Raw genomic sequence first — 21,645 nt, forward strand, 5'->3', positions numbered from 1 at the left:
TTGTGACGCTCAAAATGTAAAAGATGCTCGGGGAGCTCATGCACCTTTAACTCACCGTCATTAAGTTCGTTCACGTTACCGGCCTCAATCCTTCGCTTCCTTGACAATGCTGAAAAGAACGCCACGGCCGAGAACAACCCCAGAAAATGACCCTGCGCCCGACCCACAGGGCGATGGGGATAAAAAACAGCCGAGCCTTAGCTTTCAGAAACCGTAGTAATAAAGTGCCAAGTTGCAGGGCTTTCAAAGGAGCACTTAGGTTATGAATTATTTCGGTCGAATCGCTGCAAGTACCTATCGTCGCCCAATGGGAAATTGATTGGGACGTCAAACGCTAGGCCGACAGAATAGCCCCTTTTGTGAGAGTTTTCTAATCCCGAAAATATGTCGGATCAATGATTTTCTTCAAGCACATTACATGCAAGCTGTCGCGTTCTACTGATTTCATTAGGCTTTCGTTGCCTCCCTTAGTTACATTACCGCTTATGATATCCCCAATTTGCTACTTGCAGCTAATCGACACTGCAGAAACCGCAATAACACCCACACTTCTGCAATTTGATCAGCACAAAGTTGTGGAACTTTATTTTCTCTAGCTTCTTGCTTTTCCCAACCACACCTTTTGCTTGTACTTTTATCGAAGCCTACGCCACGAGGATATCATAAAGTAATCCACCCGTGTTTACTGGATACAGATTGTCGCGTACGCACTTATTCCTGTCATCGGTGACTGCTACACCTAGGTCCTTATATGCATAAGCAATACAACTGAAATACATTAAACTTTGCCGACTACGTTTAACATTCACATGGCACTTCAGTTCATTTTCAGTTCTTTTTATTGCTTCCAGCGGTTTTAGGATACCATGAAGTTGCCGACATTAAGGCTATAAAAATGTCGAAAAAATATAAAATCGAAAGTCACCGGCATCCATAAAAGACTAGATTTGGAAGAGAAATTGAAGTTTTAGACAGACATGACAACGAATTAACAAAAATCCAGGAAGCTATCGAGGAATCCACTACACACAACAGTGCGTTACAATACCGCATTGATGAACTTGAGGACGGATCCCGCCGCGACAATCTTATCATTCGAGGCATTCCGGGCTCGAAGAAAACGGGGGAACAAACAGAAACAAAACGAATCACTTTTGTTACTTCAGTTCTTAATACCTTCACGCCAGATTCCATTCATCGCACGCACATATCAGAATTCTTTACTGAAAACAAATGTCCTGTTATTGCCAAATTCGCAAACTCGAAAATAAAGGCTAAGCATCTCCCTTTACGCAGTGAATTTAAACTTAAGATATTGTTATCAGCAAAGATATTTCCCCCGCAACGCACATGCTTTAGAAAAAACTTATTGATTTTGCAAACAGCCTGCCACACTCGGCATGCTTCCAACTTCGATACAATAGGCTCAGTAAAGATCGTTTCCCCGAAGTCCGGTGTCGATCAGGAACCCAATCGCCCGGGCTCCGGTTGATTTGGCAGGAGGCTGGCAGGGCGATGCTGTTGAAGTTCTTGGAGACGGCGGTCGAATTGACGAACTCAAGGCGTTGGGGTTGATTAAATGAAACGAAGGGTTTATATACTGCTATTTACAGTATGCAAACTGTGTACATGAATAATAAAGAGAAAAACTTCAAACTGCAGCTAGACGCTAGCTCCAAGTGCGCACAAATCACCTGAGCTTCTCAACTTCGTCTAACTCTCCTATTCTCGGAGCGTACACAAACCGCTCGAGAAACAACGGCCGAGACCCTGTCTCGCCGCAAGATCCGTCTAGTTGCCCGGTACGGCGCTGCACCCTAAACCTCCGACGCGATCTTAACCTCGACTAGGGGGCTCACAACTCTCAACCTAGCGTTAACGGTCGAGACTCCTTGTCCCGCCGGGAACTGCCAGCTCAGCGCTCAGACAAGAACGATTTCCAACGGCCAAGTTCGGCCTTATAAAACCTCGAGATCACACTCTCTCGGGAACGCCCCTGTAGCGTTCGTACACGCGTATGGGAGTGCCCAAATTCGCGTAGACAGCTGTCACTCAGCACGCCACGGAATATTCATTGAGGCGCCGCCACCTTCGGGTCAACGGCACGCCCGCCGACGAGCAGGTTCGCGCGACCCCGCGGGGTGAAAGCGAAATACGGCGACCGTGCGTCATGCTGACCAGGGCGCGACAACAATGGAGACACGCCGGTAATCCCACTACCTCCGCGCGTCGAGCAGACGTTCCTGGAATCCGGCGGCGCTGTTTGCTTTCTCAATGGGGGATTATCCTTGAGGTATGCGGTGGGCCAGACGATCCGTCTCCCGTGCGTGCCGTGACAAATTGGCGGTGGTTGCAGCGCAGTGTTGGCAGTGCTACGTCGCTAGACTGAGCGACGGGTTCCCACGCGCAGCCCGGGCGCCCGGCCCCTAATCTCATAAGTGGACCTTACAGGCTGTTTTTGTATAACAAATGCTACATGTACAACACTCACTCTGACAGCGTTGAAGTGGGAGGTCACATGAAGCGGCCTGCAATAACGATGTTCCGCCACAAAACACTTCGTAGGGACACGTGAGGGCCAGAGGACCATCAGTAATACAAGAACAGTCAGTCATTTTCACCAACGTCAGAAGCGTACTTAACAAACATAGCTCTTTACGTCCGCAATGGACACCTGCACCGCCCATCACACGTGCACGATTTCGAAAATTTTCAAGGCGTCCATCGGTATGCAATGTGTCAGTCTGACCGGACTGTGTGGAAGGGAGGTGGGGTGCTCCTGGCCATATCAAAAGAAATCCCTTCATCATGTGTTCAAATTAACTGTGCTCTTGAAATAATATGGGCTACCATGAACTTCGGTCACCAAAAACTCGTTTCAGGAGCATGCTATCGCCAGCCTTTTTCACCCCCCTCATTTGTAAGTGAACTACACAAAGCTGTTAACACTGTTTCCACACGTTTTCCTTCTCATCTATTGTTTTTGCTGGGCGATTTCAATTTTCCCAACACACTTTAGAATCCTGATACGATCTCGTTGTCCCCGTTCCTGCACAAGCTGAAGAATTTTTAAATTTTTGCTCTACCTTTTTCTTCTCTCAAACTAACGAAACCAGAATATCGCCCAGTTCTGCCAACACTCTTGATTTAATTTTTATAACACATCCCGATTTTGCTTCGCCAGTTACGTACTTGCCAGTAGTTACTCCGCTCCGTTACTCCGTTTCAATTAGGATTTCGTTACTCCGCTTTTCAATTAGGATTTCACTCCGCACAGCTACAAAGCAAGTAAAAGCTATACGCGACTACAAAAAGCGAATTTTGAACCAATTACCTAGAACTGTCATCCTTCATTGATGTTTGCTTGGCAGGTTTTGACGAACGTTCTGTAAAAAATGGTGGGATCTGTTTGCCTCAAAAGTGCATGAACAGATAAATATATTCTGCAACACGTCATCACTGGTAATCCGTTAGAACCATGGTACAACTCTCATTTGAAACGTCTGTCTGATAAGAAAAAGCGCCTTTTTCGATCAGCACGGCGTCTCCTAGCAATTCTCGTTGGGCTGCGTATAAGACCGCTTCCGACGTTTCCGTGCTAGCGCTTAAAACTGCTAAAAGTTACTTTTTGTCGACAACCCTCCCATCCACGCTGGACACTAAAGTTAGAAAATTCTGAAAATTAGTTAACCCGCCCCGAGACGACAATATAGTTTTAGAAGATTCATCGGGAAATTTCATTCCATCCTACCAATGTGCATCTGTGTTGAATCACTTCTATGATAAAACCTTCTCCACAACTTCTGAAATTGTGTTCGCCACTGCAGATTCTTTTGATTACATCACCGTGCCTCCAGTGCTGGTCGATGCACCGGGTGTCAATTCATTGATTGATGTATTAAAATACCATTCATCTCCTGGACATTACCTTATTGAGGCAAAGTTTCTAAAAAATACAAGTTTCTAAAATACCTTCCAAATTACTGACGCATGGTAGGTCTCTCAGTACCATCAAAGAAGTTTATTTCGTTGTTTACATCAAGGTAATGTAGTGTGTTGATTTCGTATCCATTCGATGAAACATTTGTTTATCCGCCAGGCATGGTTATAGGATTAAAAAAAAAACTGATGCCACAGATTAGCAGCCCCAAAAGAATAGTGGTTCTTCACGCAGCTACAGAATCAACAGCACTGCTTCGAGACATTGCGCTGGACGAATGAAAAATCTAAATAATTCAATTTCTGCATGAGCCAGAAGACTTGGGCGCGATCCGTCATATTCATAGTGAGTGCACGTACACCTTAACAAAACCGATGCGGTCATGTCTACACTTAGGACACCAGGTAAAAGATCCCAGTGCTTGTTTCGTTGCGTGATTGGTTCATTGTTTCACTTGTCTGCTGTAGAATAACGGTGTAGGTTATCACCGAGGCCGCCATCTGCAAAAAAAGTCACAGGCAAGTGCCGTCACTTTGAGAGCAAAATATTTAAAAAGGGGTGCAGGCGGCCTAACTAAGGTGAAGGGCTAAAGACACCGAAAAGAACATTTTCGCAGCGTTGAAACAAAATGCTACTTATGGTCATCATCATCATCATCATCACCAGCCTATCTACGCCAACTGCAGCGGAAAGGCCTCTTCCATTAATCTCCAATTAACCCGGTCCTGTGCTAACTGCGACCAATTTATCCCCGCAAACTGCTTGACCTCATCTGCCCATCTAACTTTCTGCCGACCCCTGCCGCGATTGCCTTCTCTAAGGATCCACTCTGTTACCCGTAATGACCAACGGTTATCTTGCCTACGCATTACATGCCCTGCCCACACCCATTTCTTCCTTCTTAATTTCTACTAATATGTCCTTAACACGCGCTTGTTCCCTGGCCCGCTCCGCCCTATTCTTGTGCCTTAACGTTGCATCTATCGTCTTCCGTCCCATTGCTCGCTCGCTGAGTCGACCTGAATCACGATTGGTCACCCTGGCGTAGTAATGGCCACAACCTCTCATCAATACGCCAATTAAACCATGGCCCTCAGTCTCCAGTGGCTGCGGAGCTACGTATAGTAAGAGCTCCTAAAGAAAGATTACAGCTCATCTATATTTTACGTTTTCTGGTAAAGGGAGTGTTCCTGAGTTCTTGCCACAGCGGGGATATTTTCCACGTTTATTTGTCAACAGCAGAGGTGTTTGTAAAATGTCAACAGTGGCGCTGTCATAAGTCGAACCTCTTCGCAAGTCTGCTGTAGCTCGTGCGTCAAGCTGGCGCCCACGCAGAAACCGGTTTTCAGACCCACCGGTAGAGGGCGCAGTGGTCTCACCGAGGCGGGTTCCTTTTACTCCCACTAAGGGAGCGAGAGCATAGGGAATCTTCTGCCGCTGACGTGTATACTTCAATACAACTTAAGAACGACAACGATGATGATGATGATTGCTGTTGGTTTCCCCTTTGTAGCGGGGTGATGACGTGTCATCTTACCAAACAGGACTAATATACCTATGTTTTATACTCTTGGTTTAATGCTATCGCTGCTTAGGGCGGGCATAAAAAAAAACTTATTAGGCACAAAATACTTTTTTTCCTGTTAGAGATAACAGATGTCGCCCCTGCACCTCGTCCCCACATCAACTGTTTCTCCGCTTGGCGCAAAGAGTGTCTTATTGCGAGTATTTTGAAAGTGAAACGAGTCATTTTCATGATTTGTCAGTCTTAATCTAGTTATAAATTACTCCAACGCAAAAAAAAGAAAATAGGTGAAAAAAGTAGGCAATGCCACACATTAACCTCAATCCCCTTACAAAACGCCCGCGCGTTTAAGCCCTGGTCCCGTCGCCTCGGCGGATTGATACATCACATGAGCTATTGCCGTTCTTAAAGGAACCCAGCAACACTCATTGAGCAGTGCAAGGAAGCCTGTGCGACGTTTAGATTACACTGCTAGGTATACCTCAGCCAAATATTACACGTGCATGTGAAGCGGTGAGCGCAAAAATCGCTGTGAAAGACGCGGAAAAAGCAACTGCGCTCTCTTCAATTTTCCTCTTTATGCACCCCTGGCATGGCCTAAATGACATCATTTAGGCCATGGCTGTCCTATTGGCTGTCGCGGGTCAGCTACGCGGCTTATTTATCGCATTTCCCGTGACGATCCGCCGTCGTCGGCGCTGTTTACCAACCTCTTCTATGCCTGAACCTGTACGCGCAGTTTTAGCGTTTTTTTTTTTGTGTTTTGAGTTCGCGCAACGTTTGAGTGACGAACTCAATACTACCCTTTAAACTGGACCACTCAACAACAAGCGTTCATCGCTTCAAAAACGCCCCACCAGCCTGAGCGCGTGCTTGCGAGCAGGCAGCTATGCCCGCTTTTTTGTGGCACCAGACCGGAAATAGATCCTTCAAAGTTACGGAGAACGGGAGAAAAATCCCCGGCTTTTGATATATCGAAAGCCGCCGAAGAGAACGCTGCGAGCCGCCCCCTTCTCCGGTAGAGAGCGTGCAGCTATCGTCGCGTTGTCAGCGGTCGTGTTGAGAGGGAACAATTACGCGCGATGATTTCAGTGATAGTGAACGGATTCTCATAATTCTTGCGGGAGGAGATTGCGGGGACAATGGACTTAACCTCAAAATACATTCCGAGTAGTCGATGGTAAGTGTTACAGGGCCCTTTTAACGCTGATGATTTCGCTCGCTCGCTCATTCGTTCGCTCGCTCGGTGCTTATTCTTCTGCGAGAAAAACAGAATTTGCGCAGCGACGGCGCTGTCGTTCTTGGGCGGGCGCATTTTGACGTTCCAGGGGACACAAAAGAACCACAGCTCTCCTGCTTTAGATTTTACAGTTGCAGGAAATGGGTTAATTTTTTCGCTGCATGCTTTTCGCCTAAAAAAAACGGGATATTGGCTGGCCAGCAAGTAAGTACACTTTTACCTCTGTTGGTCGTGCAATATATATATGCGGCATTTGTAGTTGGAAAATTCTGGTCGCACGTGTATAGCATATTACACTAGCAGAATGTCAAAGTAGAGTTGTAATTTGAAAAAAAAAAAAACTGTGTGCGCAAGTGCATTCTGGTGGTATTTATTTTACGTCACTGCAAAAATGTTTTAGTATAGTGACCTTTACCGAAACTAGAAGAGACACGTCCAGCTTGAAAAAGTCAGCTCCTTTCAGTGCCATATCTTCGGGATCAATGGTGTCATAAAGATGCCGTATCTGTAAAGAACAAGCAATGATATAACAAAATCACCCGAAGCCTTGAATGTTGTCCGCTCCGTGTATTTTAGGCTACGAAGCCCTGCAGTTAAAACGTTCTGTGGTAATAAATTCCCTCATGCTATACAATTAACTGACAGGTAAGTGCTAGGCTTGACACGCTCAGCACCATGTTCAGGCACGTCCATACGGGTTCTTTGGTCTGTGCTCTGAAGTCACAAATAATTACAACGGCAGTGGGTTGATGCTCTGGGAAATTCATTACTCATAGTATCCGGTTGCGGGGGGGGGGGAGGGTTTATGCAACGAGCCTTCTATTTTCAATAGAGATAGGCGCTTCTCTCCCTCTCTTTATATATATATATATATATATATATATATATATATATATATATAGAGAGAGAGAGAGAGAGAGAGAGAAAAAGCCGTGAAGTGGAGTCCTTAGTTGCTGCAGGAATACGCACAAAGTAGAAGTACGCTCTTCGGAGACTTTATTTCCAACGTTTCGACCTGAGACAGGTCTTCCTCAGGAATGAAAGCTGTGGGTAAATCCTGGAAAGTACCTTTACGCATTAATTGTAGTATCGACTCTAGACCAGCTATTTTATTGCAGCGAGTGGCTGCGGGGAAAGTGCATATTCGCATTCATTAAAAAGAAATTGTGAGCTATGCCCTTCGGTTAGGGAGACGACCCGCTTGTAATTTTCAACACACGCTGAAGCATGAGGATTTTTTGAGAAGTCATGACACCAAGTAATTAATTTAGAAACTGGGCCTAAAATGTTACCGTGATCATCAATAACAGCCTACTAAGCCCATGGCCGGACGAATGTTTCTCCCATCCACCTCCAACCGCTCCTGTCCCGGCTGGCCGGCTCGACTCCATTATTTGCCTCCGATATTCCTTATTTCGTCTCTCCATCGAGTTATTGGCATTCCCTTTCTTCTAGACCAGCCTCTTGGTGTCCACTCTATTACAGTGCTGGAGAATCGATTATCGTGTTCCCTAACGACGTGGCTAGCCCAAGTCGATTTCTTTTAAAGACGATAGTCTTTCTTGGGCTACTTAAACCCAGAAATTTTGGTCTGTCTGTATGTCTGTATGTCTGTCCGTCTGTCTGTCTGTGACTCGATTCAGCCACCCGGCCAAAGCAAAACAATGCCTGCGCAATAGTATTATATAGTCACAGATAAATCTACCCGTCTATCTCCGGTGTAATGTTCATACTTGTCAACATTGTTGAAGAAGAACAAGACATTACACAAATATGAGACAACAAATCAATACAGAAGTGATATTTGCAGTGTTCCTTTATAAAAAAATCAAGCATGCTTGACTTTTGCGAAATTAAATACTTCATCAACTGCAGAAAAAGAATTGACTCCGCCGTCGCCTGCTGTCGCCCGCGCCACTATAGCTTATGGCGCCACTTGAAGCAATCAACCGGCAACAGTTACGCAAGGTTCCACTAGATAGGTTCCACGTTCTGCTTGCAACGCACGTGGAGTAGGGAAACGCGGTTCTATAAACGTTGAAGTAGGGCGCCTCGATTAACGCGCGTCTTCGCCGCACGGCAGCCTTCACATCGAGACACCCGGTTTAGTGCAGTGGAACGCGGGAAATTTAAAATTGTTTAAGCAAACCTTTGGCGTCTTTACCTTGGGAGGAGCACGACGCAAGAGGAACAACATGAGGAGTGAGCGGGAAAGCGAAGGGAGGCATTTACTTCGCAAAAGTCGATAAAGACTATCGTCTTTTAACGGCATTTGCAACGAAAGGAGCAGATACGCGGCCATGTTTTTTTTTCTTTATTTGAACTATGATATATCCTACTAGAGTTTGTTCTCTAATGCAGGAAGCTCGTTTCCTCTACATTAATGTTAGAGAAGGCAAGCGTTGCAGGGGGCGGCAGAAAGTTAGATGGGGAGAGGAGATCATGAAGTTTGAGGGGATAAATATGTCGCAGTTAGCACAGGACCGGGGTAATTGGGGATAAATGGGAGAGGCCTTTGCCCTGCAGTGGGCGTAAATAGGCTGGTGATGATGATGATGATGATGATCAATGTTACTCTTATCATACTTATAACCATGGCCCACTGAGCCGACCTGAGTTTGCTTTCAAGTTGTTTAGTTATGCGCCCAGTTTGCGTTCCATATGTCATCACGGGCAGAACGCAACGGTTCAATACTCTTCTTTTCAGTCATTTATGTAGCTTCTCATTATTTTGGAGTGTTTGCCGAGTGACACTTAAATGTTGCGTAAGGATTAGCGCCGCTGTTTGTTGGCTCAAGATGACGTTCATCTACGTGAACTGAGGGGATTGTTTTCATTCGGGTCATCGTAGTTAAGTGTCCGAAGATAAGACCTTTCGGCGCTACTCCCGACTTCAGCCGATGATAAGCACCACCAACTAACCCTGCCCCCTTTGTTTTCCCTGTTTTCTGAGCCACAGGAGTAGAAGCGCCGCCATGGTGTTTCCCGTTTCTTAATCCGCCGCCAACTAGGCGACCATGGCGTTGCTACGCCCTCGTACACGCATTGTTACTTTGGACCGTATAAGTCGCGCGGAGAAAGACAAACAGGGTTCGGCTGACTTTTAAAAATCTATGCATGTGCACAAGCTGCAAGTATCTTCCTTCACCAATAAAATTGCTTCGGCATATAATTCGGACATAGGCATCGTTTCAAGTTCAAGCACCGCCACGACTGGCCAAGTCTTTGTATACTGCACCCATTACCCTCGTTAGGCACCTGGTTTTTAAAGCGAAGCTTTCTGTGCCGCACTGATGGCGACCATCCCGTCACAAAGACGCATTGCAGGAAAGTAAACTTTACACAGTAAGTTGCACAAAACGATGATGATTATGATAAGCCAAGGCACACCAAGGGCCCAAGAAAAAAAACACCCCCAGTGGTCGGAATCAAAATGGGGTCCCTAGCGTTATGAAGCTGACGTCTCTGCGATTGCGCCATGCCGACACTGTAGAAGCAGTTATAATTTAAAGTGAAGCTTGCTTCGTCTCATTGATGACGACCGTCCCGTCACCAAAACTCTGTTAACCGCTACAACCTCGACGACAGCGGAAGAATTCCTCACGAGAGAGTTGAGCGTTTCAACCATCATCATCTATAGACGAAGGGGAGTTTGATTCATTATTAGCCTGGTTATACCGCAAATTGATTTCTACACTTTCTGTGCGTGTCTCCAGCAATTCATGCGCTCGCACTGAGTTTACCAAGGATACCAACAAAGCGAAGAATACCAAAAATACCAAGAATGCCAAGAATACCAAGGATACCAACAAAGTGATCAGTGGGTCCGCTAGTAAATGCGCCGCACTTCAAAGGGGCCGGCGCCATTGCTTGCGTACGTGATTACTAAAACAACAATTACCTATTGCTGTTTCGATTTTGAATATACTCACTTGGTGTCTGAAGTACGAATCCTCAATAGACCGAACCGTCTTGCACGTGTCCTTCACAGCTTTAGCCTGTGTAAAGTAAAGAGATTTTAGGGAAAGGCAGTCACTCGTTGATCATTAAAAAGTTTTTCAGATTGTGTTGCTCATGCTATTGGTTTAGGCAGTTTTTCAATAAACTATCTCTCATATCCGTTTCCAGGTATTTGTATGGCACCACTTTTTTCTGTTTAATCATGAAGTTTTCCAGGGGAAAGAAAACACAAACTGTTAGGAAATTGCCGCTAGGCCATTGTGTAGGATACATGTAGCATATGACCACACTAATCACGATAGCACATGCCACTTAAACAGCTTAGGGCAATCCCTGGTGGGGTGGTCTGGTGACCCGCGGCGATTCCTTATAAGCGCATTCTCCCTGCTGTTCCTTCTTTTTTCTATCCGTGGCCTTGTAATGCTTTTTTTCCAGCCCAATATGCCTTTATTATTTCATTACCTTCTAACACCTATTTCGGCAAGCAAATGTGCTGTGTTGGCTTTTACCAAGCGGGACCTCACGCAGTGCCGGCTCACTGTTGGCGGCAATGTCACCCCATACCTTTCCAGCTCTAGGTTTCTGGAGGTGACATTCGACAGGTCACTCACCTGGTCACCTCATGCCCGCCATCTCAAGTAGAAGCTTACATGAATAGCCCGCATATTCAGTATGCTCTCCGGAAACTCCGGCGGTTGCTCCGTTAACTCTGTCCTCCAGCTCTACGAGGCGCTCTGCGTTGGCCTCATACGCTACAGCATCGCCATTTTGGTCTCTCTTTCTAAAGAAACTATCAAGGCTCTTGAGTCCATGCAAGCACAGATTTTGAGGACTTGCAATGGTGTTCCGAAAACTACCTCTACTGTTCGAACACTGACGGAATGCCGACGTCTGTCACCTTTGGCTCTTGGCGCGCAGGAGCTTCTACGCGTGCGACTGCAGATTGTGGCAAGGCATTGTGACCACCCTTTAGCGCCAATTTCGGTCACTGAAGTGTGCGACTTCCTGACGCAGCGTTACCAGACACCAGCACGTCATATCCACCCGCCCCAGATGTTGCCGCCCATGGAAATAGTGACCATGGTGCCCGGCATTACACTGAAGGAGCATGTTACACCTGCCGCTCTACGGGTTTTTGCTCTTGAATATCTACAACACATACGGAGGTCATAAACATCTGCACACTGATGGATCGGTGTAATCCACATCACCCACTGTCGCAGTGCGGATACCATCGTCGCGCACCCCTCTCAGTGCCATGCTCAGCCACAAAACATCATCTACGGCTACCGAACGTGCAGCTCTGCGGATGGCCTTGGCTCACATCATCGAGTAGCCAGCACGCGTGTGGGCCATCTTCACGGACTCTCGGGCTGCACTGCAATGTATGACGTCTTTCCCCAAAGGTCAGCTTGTGCTTTGTGTACAAGCTTTGCATCCTCAAGCTCTGCAAGCGCACCATCAAATAGCAATTCAGTGGCTCCCTGCCCATCACGGGATAACTGGAAATGTGAAGGCGGACGTTGCAGCATCCACAGCGCATGACCAACGTGCATCAAAAATACCGGTGCCATTTTCTCGCAAAGATGCTTAAGCCTTTGCATCCAGTGTGGCATGGAGCATGCAGCGATTGCTTTGGGCAGACGCATCTCGTCATTACGCGCCCCTCTACTCAATCGACCCGCATTGTAATTTTAAGATGCCACCTGGACTACGCAAGCATGATGAAGTAGTACTGCATCTCATGCGGTTGAACGTCGCCTACACGCGCTACTACTGCTACAAAATCAACCAGTCCACCTCGCCTATGTGCCCGCAGTGTGGTTTGCGTGAAGATCTGCAACACCTCATTGTGTGACTGTGCGCGCTTTACTACACAAAGAGTGTCTATTGCAGTGTCCCTGTGCCGGCCGCTCTCCGTAGGACTCGAACTGAGGGACGTATGAGGTCCTTGGAATTCTTCCAAACGTGCCGCTCGCGTAACGAAAGCCTTATTGGCGTACCTAAAAGACACAAGTCTTGATAAGACTTTGTAATTAGTTAAAATCATATGTACTCCTCTCCACCATTATAATAATCATCGTCATCGCATTCATCTGGCGTAGCAAGCCAGGCATCTTAGCTCGGCTGACATCGCCAGTTTTCGTTAAAGATTGTTCTCTCTCTCTCTCTGACCAAGGGGGTTAGAAGCCAGATTGACTTATGTTGCACATAGAATGGTGTTCTCGCTCGACAATCAAGTTATATTGAAATGCACTCTATTCAGGCAAATCACTTGCTTATCTCCCAGCATGCAATGCGTCAGAGCAACCGCCGCGCCCACGGCAACTTTCGTCGAGCAGCATAACTTGCAACGATGGTGTTTACAGCAGCACCAAGCCCCTTTTTCAGGCGACATGCCAAATTACGCCTTCATCTTCGAGGTAGCAGTGCATCCTAGCAACCTCGGTGCCCCCAACAACGTAAGACACGCAGGCGTCAAGACCAACTTATTACCCACTGAAAGGATCCCACATTCACTGGTAAGTGGATAGCGTGCTCGCTTGAGGACTGAGAAGTTCATAGTTCGAAGCCAGCAAGCGGCAGAAACGTCATGTTTGAGACTTCCAATTCTATAATGCGGGAGCCGCCAAGTATTACGGAAAGTGCTGGCAGTGTAGCGTCTGAGCAATTCACGTTAATAAAAATTCACGAATCTCCACGAAGTGAATTAGGACGGGTGGGCGAAGAACTGGGGATCGTTCTTATCGTAAATCACCCGTGGGAGTGCTTACTGCTGCTAAAACGATTTCCAATTCAATCCGATCCAATTCAATTTATTCCAATCCAATCCAATTTCTTTCAATCCAATCCAATTCAATCCAAATCCAAATGCTATTCAATCCAATGCAATCCAATAGAAAGCAATCCAATGCTTCTCGCGCATGCGCAGCCCGGCTCTCCAGGAGCCCTCTCTCTCTTTCCCTTTCTCTCTCTTTTTAACCTTTTGTGAAACTTTTATTTTGTTCTTGTTAACCTTTTGTGAAAAGTTTGTTCACAGATGTTTCGATTTACATGGTGCTGTGCCGTGAGCACGGTCGCCGGACGCCGGACAAGCCTCGGCCTTAAGGTGCTTTGCCCCAAATAATGAAACGAAGGGAATAAATAGAGTGACCTTGTTGTTGTCGAGATGCCCTTTTCATGACAGCGGGACGGCGTTTCGTGAATTATAGGAGTGACTGAAAAACGGTGATTCAGGGGAATGCGCGAGGATGAAAGCGGAGAAGAGTGATGGAAGAGCCACGGAACACAACGCTTGATGCTATTGATTAGTGCTCCAGCCACTTCCGGTCGGCAACAGACGGAGTTTGTTGGGCGGAAAGCCTTGGCAACGACGCCATCTGAGGGAGTGTCATTTTTGCCGCTCACGTCGGTCGCAAGAATAGATGCTCGCACGAATAGGCTACGTTTTAAACACTCGTGTCACGCGACCCGCCCCTCAATTCACTGCGCAGAGGCGGTGGGTCAGACAGGGTTGCGGAATAAAAAGCGATTGCGCAATCACTGAGCTGCAATTGCTCTTGACGGCCGGGAAATATGGAATGGCAGGCTTTCCGGCATGGCCTCATTAGGTCCATTGGGGAAGCCTGTTTCAATTGAACGTAGAAAAGGTATTATTTTGCCAAATACTTTGCACAGTCTTCGAAATTCCAAATCGGACACCTAATTAAGAAAATAAAAGACGTCAGCTGGCAGGGGGGGGGGGGGGGGTGATGCAATCGTCCTCGAACATTATCTGCAGCGAAGCAAAGAGACACATGTCGGATTACTAACCTAACCCATCGCTGACACTCGAATAGCTCCCGTGAGCAGTCATTGTTTTAAGTGCAGAACACTTTAGGCGCCGCCTTGTCGTCCTAGCTCACTCGCCCGACCCAAGTATACACCAAGGCGGCGTCCCGGGGTAACGCTGTTGTTCGCGGCGTACCCCAGAGGCTTCGAAAGGTAAGTGGTTTATATAGTCATCAGCGTTCGAAAACTCGTGAAACGCTGGCGCTTGTCATACATCTTCCCGTAGTGTAGCGCAAAGAAAACTATAGGTAGATTTGAGGGAAAATATACGGAATTAACCGGCAGCGCCTGCGTTCCGTTAGTTCAGGACGCCCGTTGGGTTGGTTTTTACGATAGTAAACGCAAAATTTGGCAGTGCAGCGCCGGCACGTGCGGGGAGAAAAGCACAAAGGGAACAGAACTCCCGCTGGCGTAGTTTCAGGCAGGTGGCGCCCTAGCACTGCGAAAGTGGGAAATTGGAATTGCATGGAGTGGAAGCCGTGAGCGGATGATGGCGCTATAGCCCATTATGGCGAATCACTGCTCAGCACTTCCGATAGCTTTCAAATTGAGTGGAAGGGCCTTAGTTTTTTCAGTTTAGGTCGTGGGTGCAGGGCCCGTCTTTCCTAGCGGTTTTGTAGTTCGATATTTTCAAGGGGTGCTCGCTCAATCCAGTAATGGACAGTTTTTCTGTGGTTGGTTGCGCGGATTATTACAGACAATAAATTCCACGTAAAACAGATTGCTTTACAATACTAACTGCCTGTTTAAAACTGGCCGGGACAGGTCGCGACTGCAACCTTCGTTTCCATGTGCCTGTCATTCATACGCGCGCTTTTTTAACAAAAAAAAGCAAGACGTATTTAAAAACTATCAAATTTTGCGTCACAGTGACGTGGTATGAGCGAGAATGACGTCATACGGGCCAACAACCCTGGGCTTACTGTGGGGTCAGCGGAAATATTCCGGTGGGAGCAATAGCGCATCAAAACTTCCTAATCGTAGGAGTCACAGTGAAGAAAACTTAACATTCTCACTTTAGAAATCTCACGAAAAAGTCTCACTTTCGAAACGTGCTTTAATGCTATCTAAGCGTTCAAAATATTGGTTTTCACATATTTTAATTTCGACTTTTTGCTTGTTCACGTACAGTTTTTTTCAAAATTTTCCAGGCCAAGGCATAGGTTTCTGCGCCACGAAGGATTCAGAGAATAAGCTTAACGCTTAACTCTGACAAAATTATTTTATGGCAATAGGAAACAAAAGTGTTTTGTCCAGCTTTGCGGTATAAAACATTTCAGCCTCTCTCTCAAGAGGTAAGTTCGACATTTTCGCCGATTATGCACTTTCGCCATTGCCTAGAAAAGTTTGACCAATACTTCACTTTTTGTACATAATAAAAGTACGCTAAGTTCGTTAAATTTAGCCCGGTGGACTTAACATTGTGTTTTTATGCCATAGTTGGCAAATTGGCTGGGTTATTTGACGGTGTGAAGAAAGCGGAGCTTTAAAATGCACTTCTGTTGCTAAAATAGTAGGCAAATGTGTCGGAAAAGCTATGAACATGGCTTGCGCATTGTAGATTATCGACCATCTTTAATACGTTTCTAAAAAAAAAAACGATTGAGTAATAAAATTCCAGACCACTAACAGGAGGTGTCTGGCCACATATACTGAGATTGGCGGGTTAATACATCTTTACAAAATTAGGTACACATCCCTAGAAAATTGTTGCAATTATCATGCCATCAGCTGTATTTTCTTTGGCAGTCCATCATTACTTCGTGTAGCCATTGTAAATGTTACCAAAAAAAGACAAGCGCCTGAATTTGCCGCAACTACTTCGGCAAATGTACCAACGCTGCTTTTCCCCGCGAACGCCCTACGTTTCTAGATGATTAGAAGAGCTACTAGAATGAAAATATCGTGCATGGCAACAGGGTTTAATGAATTCATGTGTGATGTCAGCAAGATGAAAGACGTTTGAAAGTTTTATTGCCTCTACTCAGTGATAAATCTGTACTCATATTCCCTCGCCATTGCAGACGTGTCAGTACAGCAGGACGTCATGTAAGCGAAACTGCACGCAAAGAACTTGTTGCACAATTTTGGCAGATTATCAGAATCATTAGTGATATGTTCAGAAAAACTCTAACTTTGACCACTAAAAATACAGAATGAAAGTTTGACGCCTGCCCCAATGCAGCGATACAGCTACAAAGGAAAGCTATACGGCTTTCTCAGAAACTTCGCAGTTGAAGAAAAATTCCTCTCGGCCCAGGATTCCTTCAACTGCGAAGTGTCTAAATAGGCTGTTTAGCTTTCCTTTGTAGCCGTATGGCTGCATCGAGGTGGATGTCAAACTTTCCTTCGCAGAAACGTACTTCACCTTAGAGATTTCCCCTAAATCTGGTCGATTAACACTGAAAAGACAATTCAGGACAAAATAAATTTCAACTGTGTCCTTACAGGACTTACAAGATAGCCTTTTACAGTCCACGTAAATGTTTAGCCGTCTATTGTACTTACCATATTAATCAAGTTTTGGCTGACGAAGGCCAGTTTCATGAACTCGTACGTGATGTAGGCGGCGTACAGGACAGTGCTTATGCGGTTCAGAAGGACGAACTCTTCTCGGCACACTTCATACATGCAGGAGCAGAGTACCAGCAGCACGCACACGCTGGACACGACCAGCGGCCACCGCCAGACGTCGTTTATCTCTTCTTTCAACTGGCGAATCGTGGAAAGGTTGAGCCGAACAGCTTCTAAGCGTTCCGGGAGGTCAACGCACCGGAAGCGACCAGTTCCCTGGATATTCACGCACTCTCGCAGGACACGCAGTTGGCTTCCGATGTACTCCGCAAGCACCTGACTTGAAGCCCTCAAGGAGACGGCGTGCACGCTGTCGTAGACGAAGTAGAAGAACATTGTGAACACGATCTTGGTCCACATGGAGGCCTGCGACAAGACGCTGCCTTTGGTAGAGGTCAGATCACGGGCCGTCAGTGTGAATACCATGCAGTAGAAGAAGCAAACGCAACCTCGTTGAACGTCGGACCATAGGAACCGCCTCGGGGCGCAGCAGTCACAAGACGCCATACGTATGTGCCTCTCAAAGGTTGATGCTCGGAGGTAGAAGGCTACCAGTTTGGATGAGCCGATAGACATGCAGAAGAAATTTATTATCATCCTGAAAAAAGAAAAAAAAAAACAAAAAACAACTTAGTTCAGCGTACCGTAACCTTGCGAAAAGAGATTGCCAGAAACCTCATATTGTTTCTTTTAGACTATCTCACCCGTTCTGGGAATTATACTAAAACATAATTGGACGTTTTTAGCAACTTTTCAGCCGCTTTTTAGCAACTTTTGTGCAAAAAAAAAGAACCGAACGTTTATTCAGTCCTTGCAAAGTAACAAAGTAAGCAACTGCTCCGGGACGTCATATTATAATTGTGTATTTTGTTTTCATTCTGCACGCAGTTGTTGGTATTGTATATGGGAATAAATACGATTGGTTCGGCCACCTGTGTTCATAGTCGCAGCCATAAGTCTAGCGTTCCTATTGGTCGCTCACGCAATGTTCATCCTTTAAGTTTTATCCGTGTCAACAGCAGACTACTTTTTTGTTGCGCGTGCTCATGGAGTAAAACTGTCTACCAGGCACAGGTCATAATTTATGTCACAAGGTAAGCCCACCTGGCAGGATTTCCTGAAGTTTGCTGAAACTACGCAAAAGAGATTGATTTTTTTTCAAACAAGTGGATGCTCATTCCGGGGTGTAGGTATAGAGGTCGAACTGATTCCCGGCTGGTGGCCGAAGTATAAGCCAAATGTAGGCATACAACTACAATGCACTTCCGCTCTGTGAACAACGATGCCCAGAAAACTGTAATGCCGAGCCTCAACGGGAGCGACAATATTCTTTCACCGGGTGGTAGCCCAAGGGGTGCACGAATCAAAACACGTTTGTAAGTTGCCATTGAGCGTACTTCCTGGTTAATTACCTGAATAAAACTTTGACGAACCAGGCTTTTATTCCAGTGGACAAAGAAAGGGCTGTCGGCTTCCCTCCCGTAGAAGCACATGTATCGACAGCAGGCGAGAATTCCACAATACTTACAAATTTACTGTGAAATTTGTAACTTTGAAAAGTCAAATAAACTCGGCATACTGTTAGAGTCGTCTTAATGTGCTAATGAACAGATGATTCTTTTTCGGACAGTTTCAATACAACACGAGTTAGAGCCACTTTCTGTAATGACTTCCCTCCGACGATAGACGTGCTTTACTGTGCAACTATTTATGTGGGGAAGCCATCTTGTGAAGACCACGCTTACAACGATTACCGTAAAGTTGGCTTCACCTCTAAAACGCAGATGCCTTACCGGGAATACATTTATTCAGAGAAATATACACCATCTTATATTAAAATATAATAAACCTAGAATTTTTTTGATTTTTTATGAACTTTGCTATACGCTGTAGGTGTGGCGCATGGTTTACGATCCAGGGGATCTCAGTGGGTGCCGAAACTGGCACTGCGCTCGCGTGCGATTACTGCCTACGTCACTCTGTTTCCGCAGACTAAGTGTTTCCGGAGTTATAGACATCTGTGCTGTAAAACGAAGGTCAAGAACAGACAAAAGAACACCGTAAGGCTGGCAGTGTCCCATCTGAGTTCTTCGTCCTCATACTCTGTTCAGCCGTAGATGATATTCACCGGAAAGTTTAGCGGTCAATTTCTTCGGTAGGCAACACTGGAAACGGCCACGGACATGGCCGAAGCGTCACGGCGCTGCGTGTGCAACTGCAGCCGCACGCTACAGAAAAAAAAACACCGACGTGCGTCTTCTGCTTCGTTTCAACCCGAATCTCAACGGTGGTGTCAACAGAGATGTTATTAATAGAACTCACGTTGGAGTCGAGGCATTACTGCGCGTTCGGCGGGGTAGAGTTGGGAACGTCCAACACACGCTGTGTGCTTAGCACGGACAAGTACCGCCATCGCGCGGAGCCCGACGTAACCAGTGACGGCGTAGTCACATGGATGCTTGCTGGCGTACCTCGCCAGTGAATACAACCTATATTTACCTAGTCATAACTTGTGCGAACCTACGTGTAGCGGGGGCGAGAAAGCCTTCAGGACTTTTGTCGAGTTAAGTCATTGCTACACTGGAAGGGTCTCATAAATCGCGCTTATTACCTTGGATATTTACTGTGTAGGAACAATGTATTTTGGGTAGGGCAGGACGCCGGTTAAAACGTTTAACCAAATTAACCGGCAGGCTTTATTCGGGTAATTGATCATTTAATGGGATGCATCGTTTTGTGAAGAAAATTCATAAACAACATTATTTTAGGTACAATCATAATATTATAATAATAAAATATTATCCATATGCTTCTCGTCCTGTTCACAGACATTCCAGATGAGGTAAGCAGTCACCATCATGGCGCTGATTCTGGCGAAACGCTTATCACTTCTTCAGTCATTCTCATTATTTCTTGAACACGCAAGATGATCAGCCCCCGCCGTGATTGCGGCATTGCGGGAAGCATCGAGTAAAAGTGGTATACTTGCGCCAGAGGTAGTTTACACAACGTTAAAACCGTGTGCTTGACTGCTCGCCGTTTTTTTGTATGCCGCGTATATTTTTGTTAAGAGCAGCCATATCCGCGTATGGCCTTTGTATCAGCTTCCGTTTTTAATCGCTATCATATCTGAAAATACTTGGTTCATTTCCTGTTCTGACGGAGGGCACGTTATGTGAATCCGAATATGATCCTCGACGCGCTTGCCCACAATTTCAACATTACAGTCTTGTTTCCTTCCGCTCACGTGACTTCAACCGATTAACCCGCTAAAAAAATTAATCGGGACTGAAGCCTTAATTGATCAATCGCCCAGCCCTAGTTTCAGAACATGGTGGATATCTGCCTCGGTTCTTCGCTTTAAATTGGGGGGAAATATGTGAGTGAGGGGGCATGGACTCGGGATGGACTCAGCATGGACTCGGATAGAACTCGATGGGCGTAGCTGGAGATCTTTGGGAGAGGCTTTCGTCCTGCAGTGGACAGAGGCAGGCTGATTATGGTGGTGATAATGATGATGATGATGATGATGATGATGATGATGATGGAGGAACGTACCTGATGAGGAGGATAGCATCCATGAAGACCCGGAGGGATATGTGAAGCTTGTCCCGCTTCCGAACCGCCTCCCGACCATTGATAATCAGCGGGCCTATGTCGAGCCACATGATGAAGGCGAGGCAGCCAGTGGCGTAGATTGTGTACCAGCTCTTCCAGACCACCTTCGGGCTCAGCCGGTCTTTGCGACCGTACAGGTTCTTGATGAAGAAGCATCCGCAGAGGCGACACAGCCACGAGTGGAACCTGAAGCTCCGTGCCATGAGTGAGTGACACTTGGAAGGCCTGTGCCTGCCCTCCTTGGTGCGGATTCGGATATCTCGCACCTTTCGGCCAAAGATCCAGTAAGGCATGCCTGCACTTTCAGCGGCCCCGGACTCCTCTTGGGGGCAATCCCAGGCTGTAACTGCAGATACCAGAAGAGAAAAAAATGAGACCCTTTATACAACAGACGCACGGGGTCGTTTTCGTTGGGGCACAGTGAGGATTAACAAACAAGAAAGTTTTGGTTGCTTCACTGTTTGGGAAAATGCGTAGCTATGAAAAAGTTAGAACCCGCCACGGTGGCTCAGTGGCTAATTCGTTGCGCTGCTGAGCACGAGGTCGCGGGTTCGATTCCCGGCCGCGGCGGGCGCTTTTCTGATGGAGGCGAAAAGCAAAAACGCCCGTGTGTACGAGACTTCGACGCACGTTAAAGATCCCCAGGTGGTCAAAATTAATCCTGAGCCCTCCACTACGGCGCGCCTCATCACCTGCGTTGCGCCTGCGAGTCAAACCCTAAAATCAATCAACCAATGAACACATTACAACCGCGGCGAAACTTTATTGAAGCGGCATATAGCTGTAAAATTGGCGAAAGTAAAGCTCATGTTTCTGACTGCTAACACTACTGCTTCCATAACCATGCAGCGTTTTCAGACAGCAGGAATTGTTTTGCTTTCTAAACGGGTAATAAAGGAAGAGTTTGCGGTCCATGTTTTTTATTGCCGGTTCCGCAATATAGCTAGCATCAGGTCC

General features: G+C 46.4%; 1 protein-coding gene across 1 annotated transcript; it reads right to left on the reverse strand.

The window, feature by feature from the left end:
* Nucleotides 1–4,332: 4,332 nt before the first annotated feature.
* LOC144143129 (uncharacterized) lies at nucleotides 4,333–21,016 on the reverse strand. Its single transcript, XM_077674935.1, has 5 exons — nucleotides 20,629–21,016; nucleotides 17,005–17,668; nucleotides 10,638–10,703; nucleotides 7,121–7,210; nucleotides 4,333–4,440 (listed from the first exon to the last, which is right to left on the reverse strand). Exons 1-5 carry the CDS (start codon nucleotides 20,979–20,981, stop codon nucleotides 4,333–4,335), a joined length of 1,281 nt encoding a protein of 426 aa, XP_077531061.1. The 5' UTR covers nucleotides 20,982–21,016.
* Nucleotides 21,017–21,645: the final 629 nt, after the last annotated feature.

The sequence above is a fragment of the Haemaphysalis longicornis genome, unplaced genomic scaffold (assembly GCF_048455015.1).
Source record: "Haemaphysalis longicornis isolate Haplotype H1 unplaced genomic scaffold, Haemaphysalis longicornis Haplotype H1 scaffold_6, whole genome shotgun sequence".
Lineage (NCBI taxonomy): Eukaryota > Metazoa > Arthropoda > Arachnida > Ixodida > Ixodidae > Haemaphysalis > Haemaphysalis longicornis.